This window comes from Canis aureus, chromosome 2 (assembly GCF_053574225.1).
Source record: "Canis aureus isolate CA01 chromosome 2, VMU_Caureus_v.1.0, whole genome shotgun sequence".
Lineage (NCBI taxonomy): Eukaryota > Metazoa > Chordata > Mammalia > Carnivora > Canidae > Canis > Canis aureus.
Window position 1 is genome coordinate 3,429,374 of NC_135612.1, and position 18,515 is coordinate 3,447,888.

Genomic DNA, 18,515 nt, shown 5'->3' on the forward strand with positions numbered 1-18,515 from the left:
TTCATTTTTGTTAATTAAAATAACTGATGCTTTGCCTCCATTGTGTATAAAAGAGTGTTGCTTGAGTGGAATAAATACGGGAACATGTGTTACATATTAAAAAGGAATTATAGCAAATAAATCCAAAGTGTGAATGGAGATTTAACCGATCTGTGGTTAGGAAATACCATGATTTTCTAAATAAGGCTAGGTCACATTATTTTAAAAAACTGAGCTTTTCAGTAATAAGAAATAATATTAAGATACTATGTAGAAACTTGGAAAGATGGAGGGCGGAGCACAAAATTAATTTGTACTGAATATTGTTGTTTTGACCATCATTCATTATCATTCTAAAGCTCTACTGTGAATGAGGGATAGCTGGGAAAAAAAGTTTGACAATTCAATTTTAATGGTAATGAAGGGGGATCCCTGGGTGGCTCAGCGGTTTAGCACCTGCCTTCAGCCCAGGGCATGATCCTGGAGTCCTGGAATCAAGTCCTGCATTGGGCTCCCTGCATGGAGCCTGCTTCTCCTTCTGCTTCTCCCTCTGCCTATGTCTCTGCCTCTCTCTCTCTCTGTCCCTCATGAATAAATAAATAAAATCTTAAAAAAAAAAAAAAAGGTAATGAAGTAAGAAAAATGCTTTAAAATTTTACCATATAAATGGAAAAAGAATTTACTTTATCCTGCTTGGCTATAGCTGCTATTAACGACAGATCTGAAATATTTCATGCACCACTCTGATATGTCAAACCCAAAATTCAAACAGACTTCAATTTAATGACTGAAATGTTCTAAAGAGTATGAACACACATATAAATTAATACATTTAAAAAATACATATACAACAGTCCCTATTATAAAAATGTTTCACTGGAAAAAAAATTTGTCTATGCTCTTCTTCTAATAAAGCCTCAAAATACCTAAAATGTTTCCTATGATCATTTATATGCAGTACAGGAGATTTGGAATACAAGTTTATTTCCTTCCTCCCTGTATCAGTTTTACATAGAATTTGTAAATTATACATACCTAATTATATGTATGAACATACTCATATACATACAAAAAGTTATTATTATGTACTTAGTTTTATATCTGTAAGGAAAAATTTACCTATGATAGTCATTGTTATCAGAAAGAAGTTAGAATATGATTATTTTCAGTAGCACATAGAGTTCATCCTACTTACTGTTGAAGAGCCCAGTGCAGACTTTGGAGACCTAATTATTCCAGCAATTGAATGACGGATGGACTCAAATTTGGATAGCCTCTCCTTTCTTTCCTGGAAAGATACAGAAAGAAGCCTTCAACAATAGTAAGCTAGTTTATACAGTTATGCTGGGTAATTAGGTATTTATCCACAGCTCATTAAATACTAAATAAAATACAACATTAAAGGTGACATTAAAGGTGACAAATCATCAAATGCATATAAACTCTATAGTATTTTGGTCCCTTAATAAATGTCTTGATTTGGGGAAAAATAAGAAAGAAATAAAAATTCTTAAGAAGAGAGAAAAGAAGAAATGCAAAGGAAATCCATAGGGAACCAAGTATTAACATGCAGGTGAAAAAAAGAAAAGACACAAGCTATGAGGAACCAGTCTAATATAGATTTCAGAGTGTAGTTGTGAGGGATTTCCAAGGAAACAGTAAGAGAGGGAAAACAGGAGGAGAACTATATTGAACATATTTTTTTAAATAGTGAATTCCACTTAAGTAGCTAGGAACCTTCCCAAAGATTCACATGATCTCATGATGACGATGACGATGATGATGACACCACCAGAAGAGGACCACAAGAAAATAAAAAAAAGGATGAGGTGGTGGGAGAACTCCACTAAAGAAAGTCAATTCAGATTGTACTTGCTTTAGGAGGTATATTTCTGGGTATCATATATCACAATCGAAAGAAACTTTTCCTTATAATTTCATATCTTTAGATCCATTTAACAAATGCAAACGAACGGCTAGGTAAGAGGGTAGACACAAGAGGAAATAGAACAAAAATGAGAACTAGGAGGTAATAAGGAAGGATTGTGAGGGCCTGTCAATTTTTTTTTTTTTTTTTTTTGTAAACATGTGTGAAATGTGGTTTGATTTCAGTAGTTTATTTTGGAGACAAAGCAGTGCAAGAGGCCAGCCACACTTTCCCGCTTCCCCAGGCATCAGGGTTGGACTAGGAAAGGCGCCGTACACACATTATAATCAGGGTTCAACACTCAAGTCGTGTAATTGTGGTTAGTCAGTGGGTCCTCGGGTCACGGGGTCCTCACCCGACCCAGCCCTGCCTGATGGCGGTCACCACCCAGCCCTTCCTCTGCGGAGGGTAGGCAAACCCCCCGCCCCTACTGAACCTGAAGGTACTGCCGCACGCCCAGGCCTCACAGCAGCGTCCTCACCGGGCCACAAAGGACAGCCTGGAGGCCTCTCCCACCTTCTCTAAGTGAAGGGGTATCTGAAGGTCATGCTCACTGGGTCCTTTGCATTTCGCCTTGGTTCACCCTGTCCCAGGGCCGGCGAAGGCCCTCTCTGGCCATCTTCTCTACGGAAGGGCGGGTGGTGCGCCCACGGGCACCGTGGGAGGTGCCCGAGGCGCTGGTGGCATCTGCCGCGCATGGAGGAGAGGGTGACTATTTCCTCACTCCTGGGGCCGCAGCTCCCTTCATACTTGGCCGGCTTTGTGCTTGGGGCTTATGGTGAGTACAGGAGGGTGAGCGCGCCCGCAGGGCGGGTGTCAGAAGATGTGAAGCGCAGAGGCAGCCCTCCTGGCCATGGAAGCAAGCCTCAGCCACCTCAATGCCGGGGAATGCACTGCCCTGGGGTGACTTCTCGGGCAGGCAGGCAGGCAGGCAGGCCACACCGCGGGGCACAGGGCATCCAGCCGGCCCGTCAGAGGTCTCTGGTCTCAACTGTTCATCACATAGGAGGACGCGGAGGCCCAGCAATGCCTGGGGTGATCTGTCCAGTCACAGCTCAAATCCTTGGCACGGGTAGGATCAGCCTGGGGCCCCTCCTGGGTCCCAGGAGCCACATGTGGTCAGGGAGGGAGCCCCCCTTTGCAGGGCTGCATGCGACCCATACTGAAGGGCCTGGAGGCCTAGGGTGCCAGACGTGGAGACGGGAAGCCAATTCAAGGCCTCCGCCTCCCCTGGGAAGCATCCTTTAGTGAGTGGGCCACAGGTGGACCGCAGCCCAGACCCTATGTGGGACCTCCCCCCTAAAAAAGGAGCGGGTGCACCTCCTGCTTCCTCTGGCTCCTGCTCTGGGGAGCAACACCCAGCAGCTCCCCTGGCCACAGCGTGAGGCCCCGTTCTTCCCACAGCCATGGAGGTGGCCAGCAGGAGGCAACAGAGATGGGGCCGGGCCTGTGTGCCGGGGGCTGGAGACGACAGGAGGAACCCCTCGTGCACTGTTGGCCAACAAGCGCCCAAGCAGGGGCAGCCCCCAGGGGGTCCACAGCAGCCATGGAGACACACAGATGTGGATGTGCACATGCACTCGTACACACGTAGCAGCTGCGCAAGCTCTGGTCAATTTTCCAATAATGACGACATTTCAACTGTTTAATCAGCAGCAGACAAAAGAACTCAAGGTCCTATTGCCATGCGCTGGATTTCAATATGTCTTCCAACAGTAGTGATGCTCAATTTTACGATCAGTGGAAAATAAGTAAAACAGGCCACAAATAACATCACTCGTTTCCTTTGTCCCTAACACCTAGAGGACGTGTCTCCACACCGTAAATGCAGACATTTTTAGCCATATGCTCTCTGATAAACATTGTAGTTTCTGAAATTCAACCTCTGTCTCTCCAATTGACTACTTCTACTTTATTTATTTTTCATTCTAATGGTTGCAGTTCGAATATTCTTATCATTCTACAAACATATATGCACGTTAATAATTTAATCTTATAATAACCTAACAGAACAAATGACCTCAACTTCTTTTTCATCATTACTTACATTACTAACTTGCTTACGATCTCATGTAAATCACTATCCATACCTCATTTTGATCACCTATGAAATGAAAAAGTTAATACAAACCTTCTTTTGAGCACAATTACAAGTTATTGCACGTGATTATAAAGGAACATGTCAAAAGCATGTATATATTTAATAAAATCTACTTTAAAAGAGAAATCTTTACTATAGCACAAATGGCCATCACCTTAGGAATGTGAGCATACATTCTATAGGCTTAATCCTAGCTGTAGCTTCACTTTACTTTCTAGTAAAAATTCGTGTGCGGAGTCACAAGAGGCGCTGAAGGAAAGACAGCCTTGAACCACCGAAAGAATATAGTGAGACCTTTCTTTAATGCATGGCCAACTTCGACTTGGGTGTTTGGGGTTTTTTAAAAAATCTAATTCTGGGGGCATTGGGTGGCTCAGTCCATTAAGCATATGCTTTTGGCTCAGGTCATGACCCCAGGCTCCTGGGATCGAGTCCTGAGTCGAGCTCCCTGCTCAGCGGGGACTCTGCTTCTCCCTCTCCTTCTGCTCTTCTATTTCAAATCAATCAATCAATTAATCTTTTAAAGGATAAAAAATTAAAAAAAAAAAAAACAAATCTAACTCTGGTGCTTAAGAAATCTTCCAAAAAGAAAAAATGTTTGGGAAGGTAAAATCTAATAAAAGGTTTACCCAGAATATGGAGAATAAAAGAGTCAGGGAGTAAGATACACACAGCAGTTGTATTATGTTATATTATTATATTATATTATATATTATATTATATTATATTTGTTATATTATGGTAACACATGTATGCTTTGCAATATATTTATATGTAGTATACTCATAGTATGTAATATGCTTACAAATATTTATATTTTTTTTGGCATTATATATAGCGCAGTATGTTTTTATAGAACAGTATAATTATATGTAGCACACATATTGGAAAGTACCATCGAGGCTATAGTTTTCTACTTCCCAGCCTAGTTTACTCATTTCTTCCTGTGGAGAATTTCTTGCCCCGGCTCTGAGTGGCTGTGGAGAGGGCAGAAATGTCAGTAGAAGCAGTAACGCTACTGCTGATCCTGCTGCTGCTACTACTGACAGGGAGGTGGAAGTGCTAACTTGACCTGTTTGGCAATGAGAGCACCAAGCACCTCTTCTGCGAATTTAGACTCCTCCTCTGAGTTAATGCTTTGAAATACGGGAGACAGTAGGGTGCCGAGGAAAGAGTACCAGGAGAACTGAGAAGCACTAAGAGGTTATGCAGAAAAGTGGAAAGTTCAGGGGAGAGTTTTATGTATTAGAAAGCACTTTATTTGTCCATGATCAAATAATATGCACTGAAATGACAACAGGAATTCTCTTTGAGCTACATCTTGGTCATCAAACAGGAAAGAGAACCATTTCCCTCAAGACCGTTTGATAATATCAAAACAGAAACCAACACCAGATAAGTCTACTGGGCAGGTCCGCGTGTGGCGCAAGGAAGACGTCAGAAAGTGCTTCCTTTGTATTAAGTGATGAAGCATAATATACTACTGTGTGTTTAGGGGATATGATTAGTTACCAAATACCCCAAGACCCTTTCATTTAAAGTACTCTTTAAACAAGTTGATCTAAAAAATGAATTCTCACAAACACTAAGTAGACCTTCAGTTTCATACAGGAATAAGCAAATACAAATGAAATTTATAAACAATTTTAATCTGGGCTCCCTTGGTGCCCAGACTTCCACAAGTAAAACATGAGACTCGCTTGCTAACGCTGGTCTATGCAGCATCATGTATCAGCGCTAAATTATGGCCTAATAATACTTCGGACTGTGCTGAATTCACTGACAAGTTGACTTTTGTTATTAATGATTTAAATGGCTACTTTTAGAAATTAAAAGGTTTCCCTTCAATTACCATGGAAACAGGAACTAATACTGCCCGTAGGCCGCCTAGGGCTGCAGCTGCACTCATTTTATCCCCCTCAAGACGCGACAAGGTAAAGCGCTTCCTCCAGGTAACAAACACGGGGATTCATTCAGGCAACAAGACGTCCCCTCATAGCAGAAGGACTTGGGGACCAGAGAAAGGCGGAAGGAGGGACGATGTTATGAAATAATATTCTGACGAGATGCCCAGGAAAACATTCTAAGTATAAATCTATCTTGAAAGAAAAGTTCTAGATGCACTTTCAATCTTATTCATGAATAGTGTTTCATTTTCATTATTTTAAAATTAACTGAAGGATTGGGGCGCCTGCACGGCTCAGTCAGTTAAGTGTCTGACTCTTGGCTTCAACTCAGATCATAATCATGGGATCAAGCCTCACTTCAAGATCCCTGCCCAGTGGGGAGTCTGCTTGATGATTCTCTCCCTCTGCCCCTTCCCCGCCACACTCTCTCTCATTCTCTCGAATAAATAATCTTTTAAAAAATAATAAAATGGGGCGCCTGGGTGGCTCAGTGGTTGAGCATCTGCCTTCGGCTCAGGTCATGACCCTGGGGTCCTGGGATTGAGCCTCCATCAGGTTCCCCCGCAGGGAGCCTGCTTCTCCCTCTGCCTGTGTCTCTGCCTCTCTCTGTGTCTCTCATGAATAAATAAATAACATCTTTTAAAATAATAATAAAATAAAAACTAAAATTGACTGAAGGGTCTCACAATTTCTATCCCTTTCTCTCTGTCTTTCCATATATATATATGAAATTCCCTACATATATATATAAATATATATGGAAATTTTTCATAATAAAGAGAAAACTTTCTTAATAATTAAAAGTTTTCGGGGATCCCTGGGTGGCTCAGTGGTTTAGCACCTGCCTTGCCCCAGGGCACGATCCTGGAGTCCCGGGATCGAGTCCCACGTCGGGCTCCCTGCATGGAGCCTGCTTCTCCCTCCTCCTGTGTCTCTGCCTCTCACTCTCTCTATGTCTATCATAAATAAATGAACAAATCTTTAAAAATAATAATAACAATAATAATAATAATTAAAAGTTCTCCTATTACCAATTTATAAAAAAAGAACTCTAAGAAATAATACGCAGACTACTTGTAGTTCCAGTAAAAACTGTATCTATTAGATTTTTAAATCACTCTTCACTAAAACTCCCAAACTGCAGTAAAACAGGCTGTCAGGCTACCTGCTCCCTTTGCTCGGTGAGGCAAGCACCTAAGAGGCAAGAACCAAAGCCCTGCTGAGTGGAGTAAGTGACAACAATCAGCCGCTCTTCCTAGTGACAGCCTAACTGGAGGGCAGAGCAAGTCACAAAGGAACGACTTTAACCAAAAAGAAGCTACCGGCTCTCAGGAGAAGGCCGTGGAACGACGTGCCGAGGTAGGAAGCATAAGGCCCTGATGTCTGAAGACATACCTGAGCAGAGTCTGGGCAAACGAACTCCCTAGCATGTCTCGGTCTCTATCTCCTCATCTCAGGCTCCGGTGCCCACCGTCCGGCTCCCGGTCAGGTCACTGCCCTGATCATCGGAAGGACCCCACACGAGTTCTGCGCGGCGGGCAGCCCTGGAGGTACCTCCCTGGGGTGGTTAGTCACCCTCCGCCTCCGTGTCCCCAGAACTCGACCTCCAACGGACAGGCGAACGATAGTCAGAGGTGCCACTGGGATGATAAGTCATTAGAACAGGACCAAATATTCTTTCTCACAGCCGTCTGTAAATAATCCCAATCTAATAACGTTCCGAAAAGGAACAAGGACAGTGATGATGTGGCCCCGGGGGCGCCGTCACATACACATTCAGACCAGGAGGCAGTGAGGATCAAGAAGGGGTAAGGACAGTCACGCTGCAGCTCCAGGCCCAGTGCCAAGCATCTTTGAGACTGCTTATGCAAAGCAGCCATGAAATTGGGAGGGATTTTGTGAGAAATAACTACAGGGAAATTATAAGCTCAGAGAAGATTGTCTCCTGAAAAAAAAACTCGAGTCTGTTGATAAATGACTCCATAATGTAAATGAAATACTGCAAATATCGGTACGTCTTTCATAAAAGGAATGCACTTATAAATAAACAAATAACTTAGTCTTTTGCAGATGTTGACTTGCTGGGGGAGAATGAAGAATACACGGTTTTTATTCCCATCAGGATATAGAATTTAAGTACTAAAACAGTTTGTAAATGATTTATTTTAGCAATTGGGTTCTGACTGAAGACAAATCATTTTAGGAGTATTCGCTGCCTGGTAACCGAGTTTGTCATGCTGTTTTTCTTTGATGCTTGCATATTAAGATTTTTTTTTTTTAAAGAAAGACAGCCTGCTTGCCAAGTCAACCACTTTCATGTGCTGAAATAACAAAATTGGAAACCACACGTGCAAAAGGAATATTTGAATGATTATTCGGATTTTGTCTTAAAATAACAACGCGAAGAGAATTTACAGGACGAGAGAGTAGAGTTTGCTGAAACCCAGGTTGTAAAACATCATATTTTTCTTGCTTTCTTGAACGTGTGTATCTTAACTAAGATTATGTCTCTGAGGAAACAAGATCCCAGCAGGAGGCTATAATCAGCTCCTTTCCTGTTCAATATCTAAGTACGATTCATGTTCCAGGTGCTTTTCTCAAATGGATGAGCAAAATGGCTATAGATACTCTTTCCGTAAATTATCCAATATTACAAAATGCACACCAACCTGTTTCCTTACAAGCACCTCACTGACTCCCGCATTTTAGGTGCTGATAGGCTCTGCTCAGTAAACAACTGTAAATCTCAGGTTTTTTTTTTTTTTTTTAATTATACTATTCTGAGTTAAATTATCAAGACTCAGTTGAGATACTGCCTTTATTTTTTTTTTAAAGATTTATTTATTTGAGAGAGAGCAAGAGCGAGAGCGAGAGCGAGAGAGAGAGAGAGCATGCCCAAGTAGAGAGGAGGAACACAGGAGAGGGAGAGAGGCTCTCAGGTCGACTTCCTGCTGAGCGTGGAGCCCAATGTGGGGCTTGATCTCATGACACATAATCCACAACCCAAGCCGAAATCATGAATCAGATGCTCAACCAATTAAGCACCCAGGTACCCCAAGATGCTGCCTTTAAAACAACGAAGGGGACATACTCATAAGGCAAGAAATTTATCTTCTTTGCTTAAACAAGGGACTTCTAAAACAGAGTGCATGATAATGAGAGGGAAAGTGAAATGTCATTAGCGGTCCCCGTGTCTAGTGATCAAGGCACTAGGCCAGCTGCAGCCACACCCTCACAAACTCCACGTTTGCCACTCTATTTAACACCTTATTTCGGGCAGCCCGGTGGCTCAGCGGTTTAGCGCCGCCTTGAAGGCCTGGGGTGCGATCCTGGAGACCTCGGATCAAGTCCCATGTCAGGCTCCCTGCATGGAGCCTGCTTCTCCCTCTGCCTGTATCTCTGCCTCTCTCTCTGTGTCTCTCATGATTAAATAAATAAAATCTTTAAAAAAAAAATCCGTAACACCTTCTTTTGATCAGGTCAAAATAACCCTATTGCCATTTCCTGAATAAGCTGCTCATGTCCTTCCAAAAGCAGCTTGCTCTCCTCTCTTTCCTACCTCTGCCTTCCATTTCCCTTCTCCTCTCCTCCCTCTCTCCCCTTAACATAATAAATACTAATAAATATTAGCCATTATTATTTTAGTTGTATTAATACCGACAAGGACATCTCTAGGCTATTGTGAATGGCACTGCCAGAACCACGGATACACATGTACTTGAGTACCTGCTTTCACCTCTTTTGGGAATACGTGTAGGAGTGGAATCGCTAGGTTTGGCCTTCTGAGGAACAGCCAAACTATTTTCCACAGCAGCTGAAACATTTTATATTCCCACTAGCAACATAGGAATCTTCCAATTTCTGCACATCCTTGTTGAAACTTGTTACTTTCCATTTTTCTGATCATAGCTATCCTAGTGGGTGTGAAGTACTCCTTGTCTTCATTTCTAAAGGATTTTTTTTCTTTTTTTCCTGGTTACAGAATTCAAAGTTGATGTTTTTCTTCCTTTTTTTTTTCTTTTTCTCCCCTGGCACTTTGTCTCGTCTCTACGGTTTCTGGTGTGAAGTCAGCTCTGATTCATAGCATTGTTCCTCTATACATAATAAATATTTTTCCTCGCCTGCTTTTATAATAGACAGGGATATAAGTAAATGTAATCTCATTTTAATTATCCTGCTTGGAGTTTGTTAAATTTCACGGACTTGTTGGTTGAAAGTGTTAGAAAACACTCAAACGTTATCTCTTCAGATGTTTTCTACTCCCATCTCTCTCTTCCACCCTCCTTAGATTCTAATTACCTGTATGTTTGTCCATTGGATATCACCCTATGATTGCAAATACTCTGCTTTTCTTTTCCTTTTTGTTTTCCATTGGGATATGTCCTATCAACCTATAATCACATCTCACTGATCCATTATTAATAATTCCACTTAATGAACTCCTTAGTTTTGATATATTTTTCATTTCCAGAATTCCCATTTTTTATACATCCGTATCACTGCTGAAATACCCCACCTTTCGTACACACTGCCATCTTTCCCACTAGATAGCTTACCATTTTTGTAATAGCTATGTATGTATTTTAAAGATTTTATTTATTTCAGACAGACACAGAGAGAGAGTAGGAGGGGGTAGTGGGGACGGGCAGATGGAGAAGCTGACACCACACTGCGCTGGGAACCTGACCTGAGGCTCCATCCCTGAGCCAAAAGCAAATGCTTAATGAGTGAGACACCCAGGAACCCCTTGTAATAGTTGTATTAAAGACCATGATAACTCCAATACTTAGACCACCTGTGTCTGTTTATTTTCTTAGCCGCAAGTCCCATTTCTTATTTCTCTGTTTCACTTTTGAGTGTGTCATAGAATTTTTGATTGTGAGCCGAATGGTTTTATATAAAAGAACTGCAGAATCTGAATTCAATAAAGAGGGACGCGTACTCCTTTTACTCTCGGGCTGCTAGACTGGGACTCGGTAATAAGCTGGGTCTGGCCTTTGCTGCAGCTTGAGTTTGAATCAGTTCACCACCAGCTTCAAACACTCTGAGAGCTAGATCAGTTTTCCTTCAGCTAAGAATGGAATCTGAGCCCCGGCAAGATTGCAATATCCTGGCTAAGCTTCAAAGTCCGTCCACCAGCTTCAGGAACTAGAGGAGACCTCTCCAAGCTTTGTAGCCTCTTCGCGGGAGGGGGGGAGGCATGCTAGGGAGGGGCACCCATGACTTTATGCATCTAAGAAGATAATTTTCAGCCCTTTTGTATGGTCTCTTGTGCTTTCCATATCTGGATACAGAAATTCATCTGCATTTTTATTAAGACAAGTAATCTACCAGTCATCATTTTATTGACCTTTATTCACAAACCAAGAAAACACACAGACGCAATTTAAGGATCTTCAGTATGACCAAGGAAAGGCCGCTATTAATTCATCAAAAGTTACAGACTTGTATTTGACTACTATTTTCCAAAGCAGTCAGTTACCACAAAAGGTCTTCGGAGTTCAAGACTCTATTCCTCAGAAGATCATTTAAAGGGTTAAATTCCAAATATCTACAGAGTCTTCATTCTTATTATTTCCTTCTGATTTGGTTTTCTTTTGTTGATTGCTTTTGAGAGATAGGGAAAATGAATTTGACTGATTTTGTATCCGGGGCAGAGGACCTTAGAAGGGTACTATAAAGTCTACTATGTACATACTTCAGTTTTGTATGAACTATGTTTTAAGTTTTTAATTTCATCTAAAAAGCTCCCTGAGGGGCCCCTATTGGTTAAGTGTCTGCCTTCGGCTCAGGTCATGATCCCAGGGTCCTGGGGTCAAGCTCCACATTGGGCTCCCAGCTCCATGAGGAATCTGCTTCTCCCTCTGCCCTTCCCTCCTCACTCATTCTCATGGTCTATCTCAAATAAACACATACAATCTTAAAAGAATAGAATAGAATAGAATAGAATAGAATAGAATAGAATAGAATAGAATAGAATAGAAAAATAAAAAATAAAAAATAAAAAATAAAAAATAAAAATAATAATAATAATAAAATAAAACATTCCCTGAATGGTCTGGCTTCTTAGTATTCTCACAGTGCACATGAATCAATAATCCTGTTATCTATTCAGCGCTCCTTTCATTACTGGAACTAGTAATTGGGAATGTTTGGAGTTTTAAGGCCTCAGTCAAAATTTTACTTACTAGAATGGAATCAGAAACTTTGGGACCTAAAAGAATATCCTGAGACTTAATTTTAAAAATAAAAAATAATTTTTGAGACGCCTGGGTGGCTCAGTGGTTGAGCGTCTTGCCTTTGGCTCAGGTCATGATCCTGAGATCTGGGATCGAGTCCCACATCGGGCTCCCTGCAGGGAACCTGCTTCTCTCTCTGCTTATGTCTTTGCATCCTCTGTCTCTCTCATGAATAAATAAAATATTTTTAAAAAACAAAACAAAATAAAAAATAATAACATTTTAATGTTATTTAACGTATTTAACCCTTTAACAAAAGAAAACCAAATCAAACGGAAATAATAAGAATGAAGACTCTTTAGGTATTTGGAATTTAACCCTTTAAATGATCTTCTGAGGAATATAGGCTTGAACTCCAAAGGCTTTTTGTGGTAATTGACTGCTTTGGAAAATAGAAGTCAATAATAACAGGAATGTGGTGCTTATAACATTGTATTTCTATTATCAACAAATAAAATCCGGCTGGGAGACCTGTGTTAGAAAGAAGGCAATCAGGTTCCAGGCATTTGCCTCACCCTTGACCTTCGGAGAGAAGCTGCTAAACCATGGGACTATTGGTTGTGACTGCCTGAGAATAAAGTCAATACAACAAAGGGTGGAGCTGAAAAATGATAGATAAATTCTTGATGACGTGGTTTGAATCTCTGGATATATCTACATATGTGAGTAAACGAACTCTCTTATGTGTTTTATCTCTACTGCCTCAGTTGACTGTTACATGGAACAAATACAGAGTTTCCTAGACTATCCACTAGTAATTGAGGATTTCCAATAAGGAATTACAAGAAGTCACAATTTTCACTCACCAAATAATAACCTAACATATGCTTTAGACATATATTTACTTTTAATAGGAACACAAATCTTCTAATATTGAAATAATTAACATAAACGTAAAACTTCTTTGTAAAACAACACTGTGTTGTCTTATGTTGTGATAATTACTTTTACTTACTCCTATTAATTTAAGAGTTTCAGGAGCACCTGTGTGTCTCAGTGGGTTAAGCAGCCAACTCTTGATTTTCATTCAGATCAAGATCCCACAGTCCTCAGCAGGGAGTCTGCTCCTTTTCCCTCTCCCCTGCCCTCGCCAAATAAATGAATAAATCTTTAAAAAGAAAACAGTTTCAGCACATGACATATAAAATAATTGCTAAACATGTTTGGAAAAACCCTAGTTTGAATGATTAACAGATGTCATATCGCAAAAGGTTCGGTAGTCCCATGGATTTTAGAACTGCCCCATGAATCAAATTTAAACAGGTTTCTTAAATGCGGTATGTCTCAGGGCCTTAATAACACATGTATTCTTATTTTTGGAGGAAATATTTATTCTGCAAGATTCACTTCAAAAAATGTTGTCACAAAGCTTTCATTTTCTTCTACTTCACATTAGTCAGGGCTTCTTCTTGGATATTGCCATCATATATAACAGATGCAAATTAACTAATTAAAGCGCCTCTCTTTCTGGCCACAATCTTTTATCTCATCAGTTTGCTTTCAACCAGTACCACGATGACCACTTTTTAGCCTCACTGGACCCTAAGGCTTTGAGTCTCTTTGTTTTACCCAATGAATCACCTTTTCTTCTTCTCTTTATCTAACTGAGATACCATAATATATCATTCCAATGATACTCTTGCCAATATTCCAATATTCTAAATTTCCTTGCTGTCCTAGCTCTTAGTGGTCCCCATGTAGCAAACCCCAACCCTGGATACTTGGGTAGCTCCAACTATCTCTCTGAGCACACATTCAAGCAATTCATTATTGCTGGAGAGAATCACATGATTCTTAACTTCAAATGGGCCTCAAATATCTGACAATACATCTACATTTCTCTGGCTAATGCACTTCTTGTTCTCCTAATGATTATTAACCATTTCAAATATTTCCCACTTTTCTTGTGTTTGAAACTGCTTCATTCTAACCCCTCCAGCTTCTTTAGAAAGAAACTATAAGCCTGGAACCACTTCATCTTGCCTTCTCAAATCTACAAATCTATTACTTCTCTGCCCTTCTAATTTGTTTCACCATTTGGAAATACGGAGCTGTCTCCAATCTATGGCTGACCTTTCTACTAGTACTTTGTATCGCACTCCCTCCCGCTCTTCCAAGAACCTTCAACCTTAACAAGAACTCCACAGATCTGTCTTTGAAAATTTGTTTTTTCCTATCCAACAACTTTTATATATATTTAAGTTGCTGTTATAAGGGAAAAAAAGAGAGAAGCAGTAAGAGAGAAAGAATGGAGATGTGTAGGGAGGGAGGAATGAAGAGAGGAAGGGATGAACCTCTCCCGTCACCACACATCCTCCTTCTCCTGCTGCTGCTGCTTATTCTCCATAAACAAAATTCCTAAAAGAGTTCTCTATGCTTCCTATCTCCATTTTCCTCTCCTCCTACCCATTCCTCAATCTGTTCCCATTGGCTTTCATCTCATCACTCAAGCAAAACAAATGCTTTTAGTAAACTAACAAACTCTATTTTACTAATCCAACAGAGATATTTCTTACTTACTGTACCTGACCTCTTGGGGGAATCTTCCTCTATTTTCCATATACTCCTACATGAAACATTTATTAACCTGATGTACTCTCCCCCAACAGGCATAACATGGTCATGTTATTCTAAGATCTATTGGCTCAGGTCTCCTCTTTCCTCACTCCATACTTCCTCCCTGGGTAATATTTAACATGGGCCACCTTCACCACCTAAGCCAAGCCCACTCAGAATTTCAATCTCCAAATCAGACTTTACCATGGAGCTCTAAACCTGTATATATCAAAATATCCATGTGACTTTTCTACTAGAGAAAACAGAAAAAGTCAACACCTTTCATGCTGAATTCCTAATTCCCAAACAGCCCTTTTTTGGGGAGTTTCTCATTTCAACGAATGGTACTAATCATTCTGTTATACAAACCAGGTATCTGGAAGCCCAAACTCATACTCACGATATGTATTCCAAAGGTCAGAGGGCTTTATCAGGTTTTTATTCCAATTATCTAAATATTAAATAAATGCTACATATTTTTTAAAGATTTATTTATTTGTTTTACAGAGTAAGACAGAAAGAGAGAGCACAAGTGGAGGAGGGGGTGGAGAGGGAGAAGAGAGAATCTCAAGCAGGCTTCCCGCTGAGTGTGGGATTGAACCCACAGTGTGGGACGGTCGTGGGATTGAACCCTGAGTCCATGATCTGAGCCAAAATCAAGAGTCAGACATTTGGCCAGCTGAGCCACCCAGGCACCCCAAATAAATGCTACATATTAATGACATATTTAAGCAAGACAGTAGCTATCAGACATCATGTAACAAATAGACAAACGGGTACATTTCTTTGAACTACTCTTGTACTAAAGAACCTCAAAGGACTTATATGAAAGAAACAAAACTGATAGACTCAAATTTAACCAGGCATTCCAATTACACATAACATTCTAACTCAAACAGACTTTAGGAAATCTGCAGTTACCTTTACTTAAATCTTGGGAAATCCTCAAAAACAACGGAAGAATATATTGGGAGTTAAAATATTTTTTTCTTTTAGCATTTTTCAAAAATATTGATTCCTCTAATGATTTTGATTTGCAAACTAGCTAATTGTGTTTATAAATAGCTCAAAATTTTGGTACAAAGAACATTTAGCTTATTAAAAACAGGTTCAGGAATGGCATAATATGTATCTAGAAATAAAACTATTGTTTTAATCATAATTTGCCAATTAAAGTTAAACACTACTTCCAGGACTTACTTTTTATCAATATGAAGCCTAGAATCTCAGCACCCAGTTTCTACTCCTTACATAACAGGCTCTAATCTGCTTAAGTTAATAAAGCACCCACTGGATATCCTGGTATTTTTGTAAGTTCATTAACCATTTCATTAATAGGCAATGAGCAGTGTAAAGTCAACAAAAATGAATAACATACTAAACTACTGGCCTAGAGCAGTTGGGCTTGAAATCAAGAATATCTTTGATTAGGTGTGAACATTTAAACCACAGTTTTTCATCTGAAAACTAAAAATGGGTATTCACCACATAACCATATCAAAGTTTCACAAAATTATTAAAGGTACAGCAATGTCCACTATTATTTAAAACGGTATTTTTTATGAAGCAGAATCATTACATTGAAGAAAAAGTCTAAAGACTGATAATTTGAACATTCGCTAAACCCCTTGCTCTTACTGAATTCCCCAGACATTTCATAACTAGCTTTGCCCATCTCTGTCCTTACAGAAAAGAATACTGCGATCTATACCTATTGGAGATGCTCATAGAAAAAATAACAAATCTCATTTTCACCCATCAGCAAAGGTTCTATATAGCTCTGACGACAGAGCTCACTAAACCCCTAAACAAAGCCTCTCTGGAAAGGTTTCCTGCCACTAACTCGTTTAGAGCAAAAGCTTGTGAAGATTCTAATAAAGTATCTGAAAAGTTCTGAATGGTACTTCAAAATTTTTATTCCTGATGAGTTTTCCACCCCACAACATCCTTTTTGGCTCTGATTATATATTTTCTGAATCAAGATGTAATTAAAGTAAAAAACTGATTTGTTGAATTAGATGTAGCAGCACTGAATATGGAGAGGCTCTATTTTATTAAAAGGATGGCCACAGGGAGTATATATTCTTATGCATGTCTTGATTAAATTTCCCTACACTCACATGACCTACATATCTTATAAAGTATAACGTTTGCAGGAACCATAATTGTTCTTCACTATTTCAGTTCTTTGTCAGGCTAGCTCTCCTATTTCAAGATCTATACTGTAAATATTCTCTCCTTGCCAAGCTTTATAAAGCAGATGCAACGTGTTTTATCTGAGAGTCAGAAAAGGTGAGGGAGAAGAAACTTTCCTGTAAAGAAGGAGAAAGGCTGCTGTAAATATTTGTAATGTCTTGTTGTAATCAGATGGATTCACAATTTCTAGGATGGGTAAGAAAAAAGAGAAAGTTGTTCAGAGCCAATCTAGGCCCGTTTAACACTAGCTGCTATGCCCGAGAGCCCACGGCAAGCTCAGCAGGTTTTTTTTTTTAAGTCATATCCAAGGGAATTTGAATAATATTCTATAGGTGTAGGGTATTCGATTCTAATATATACTTTCATAGCCCTAGACACTGCAAAAATTCTTCCAAAGCCCCAAAATGCCATCTAGCCATAATCAACCAGAGCTTTTCAGAAGTCAAAATTCACTCCTCAGGGCATATTTTAAACCTCCTTAATTCCTGATAAACTCACAATAGGCATTTAAAATGCCAAGAACGTAAAGAACTTTATCTCTAACTGATGTGATGCTGAAAGAAGACAGGTTTTACTTTTTCTAAATTTCAATGTAAAGAAAAAATATCAATGATTTCCTTAGCCATAGTCTCATAGAAATTATAAATTATATTATTTTCTATTCTTTCTTTTTTTTTTTAAGATTTTATTTATTTATTCATGAGAGACATAGGCAGAGGGAAAAGCAGGGACTAGATCCCGGGACTGCAGGATCATGCCCTGGGCCGAGGGCAGGCGCTAAACCGCTGAGCCACCAAGAGATCCCCTATTTTTCTATTATTTCTAACCAGAATATCTTTGCATAGCTATGCTTTATTCCAAGTAAAATCCTGATCTTTTATTACTACTACTCAAACTGTAGTTTAGTATCTATATAATTCATTGACAGATACGTGGTATTTCATTTGAAATAACACCAAGAGAAACAACAATTCTATAAGGATGACCCTTAATTAAACAATAATCCTCAACACCAAAAAAAAAAAAAAAATTTAAGAAAGGAATCTGTAGTTTCTTTCTCATTAAGAAACAAACAAAACACACACACACACACCACACACACACACCAGATGCAATATAAAAGCATTACTGAAAAGCACCTTAGCTTCCTTCCTTTCTGCTTCATCTTATAAAATAAAGCAGATTAAGTTAACTGAGGAAAATTATACAAGAACAGCACACAATTAGGGCATACTCTGTCAACGGGTGAAAGGCCAACGACACCTACAACAATCAATCTCAATGCTGGCATAGTAGCCCAACTAAATTATACTTTATTTTCCACAGAGTTCTAAAATTATCTGACATAATTCAGCAATTGAAATAATTTCTTAAATTAAGGATAGTCAAGCCCTTTTCGGACTGAAAAATTATTACGGCAAATACCACCTCTTACTCCACATTCTATGAACTTTTCTCAATAGCAACAATTTTCCCCAAAAACTATCTTTTTTCTAAGCACCTGTTTCACCACCACCTTTATATCCTCACTAATGGCCTCACTTCTCTTCACAGAAAATAAAAATGAAAATTCGGGCAGGAATTCTCCGGACTTTGTTTCTTCCTCATCC

At 39.6% G+C, this 18,515-nt stretch overlaps 1 protein-coding gene across 12 annotated transcripts in view; it reads right to left on the minus strand.

Moving 5' to 3' along the window:
• The window catches only part of FER (FER tyrosine kinase), a 434,062-nt gene that overhangs the window by 247,167 nt on the left and 168,380 nt on the right, over nucleotides 1–18,515 (minus strand). For all 12 annotated transcript variants that reach the window (XM_077861808.1, XM_077861843.1, XM_077861834.1 and 9 more), the window contains one exon: nucleotides 1,175–1,267. In XM_077861808.1, coding sequence (XP_077717934.1) covers nucleotides 1,175–1,267 — 93 coding nt within the window. Of the gene's footprint in view, nucleotides 1–1,174; nucleotides 1,268–18,515 lie in introns of those variants that run through there.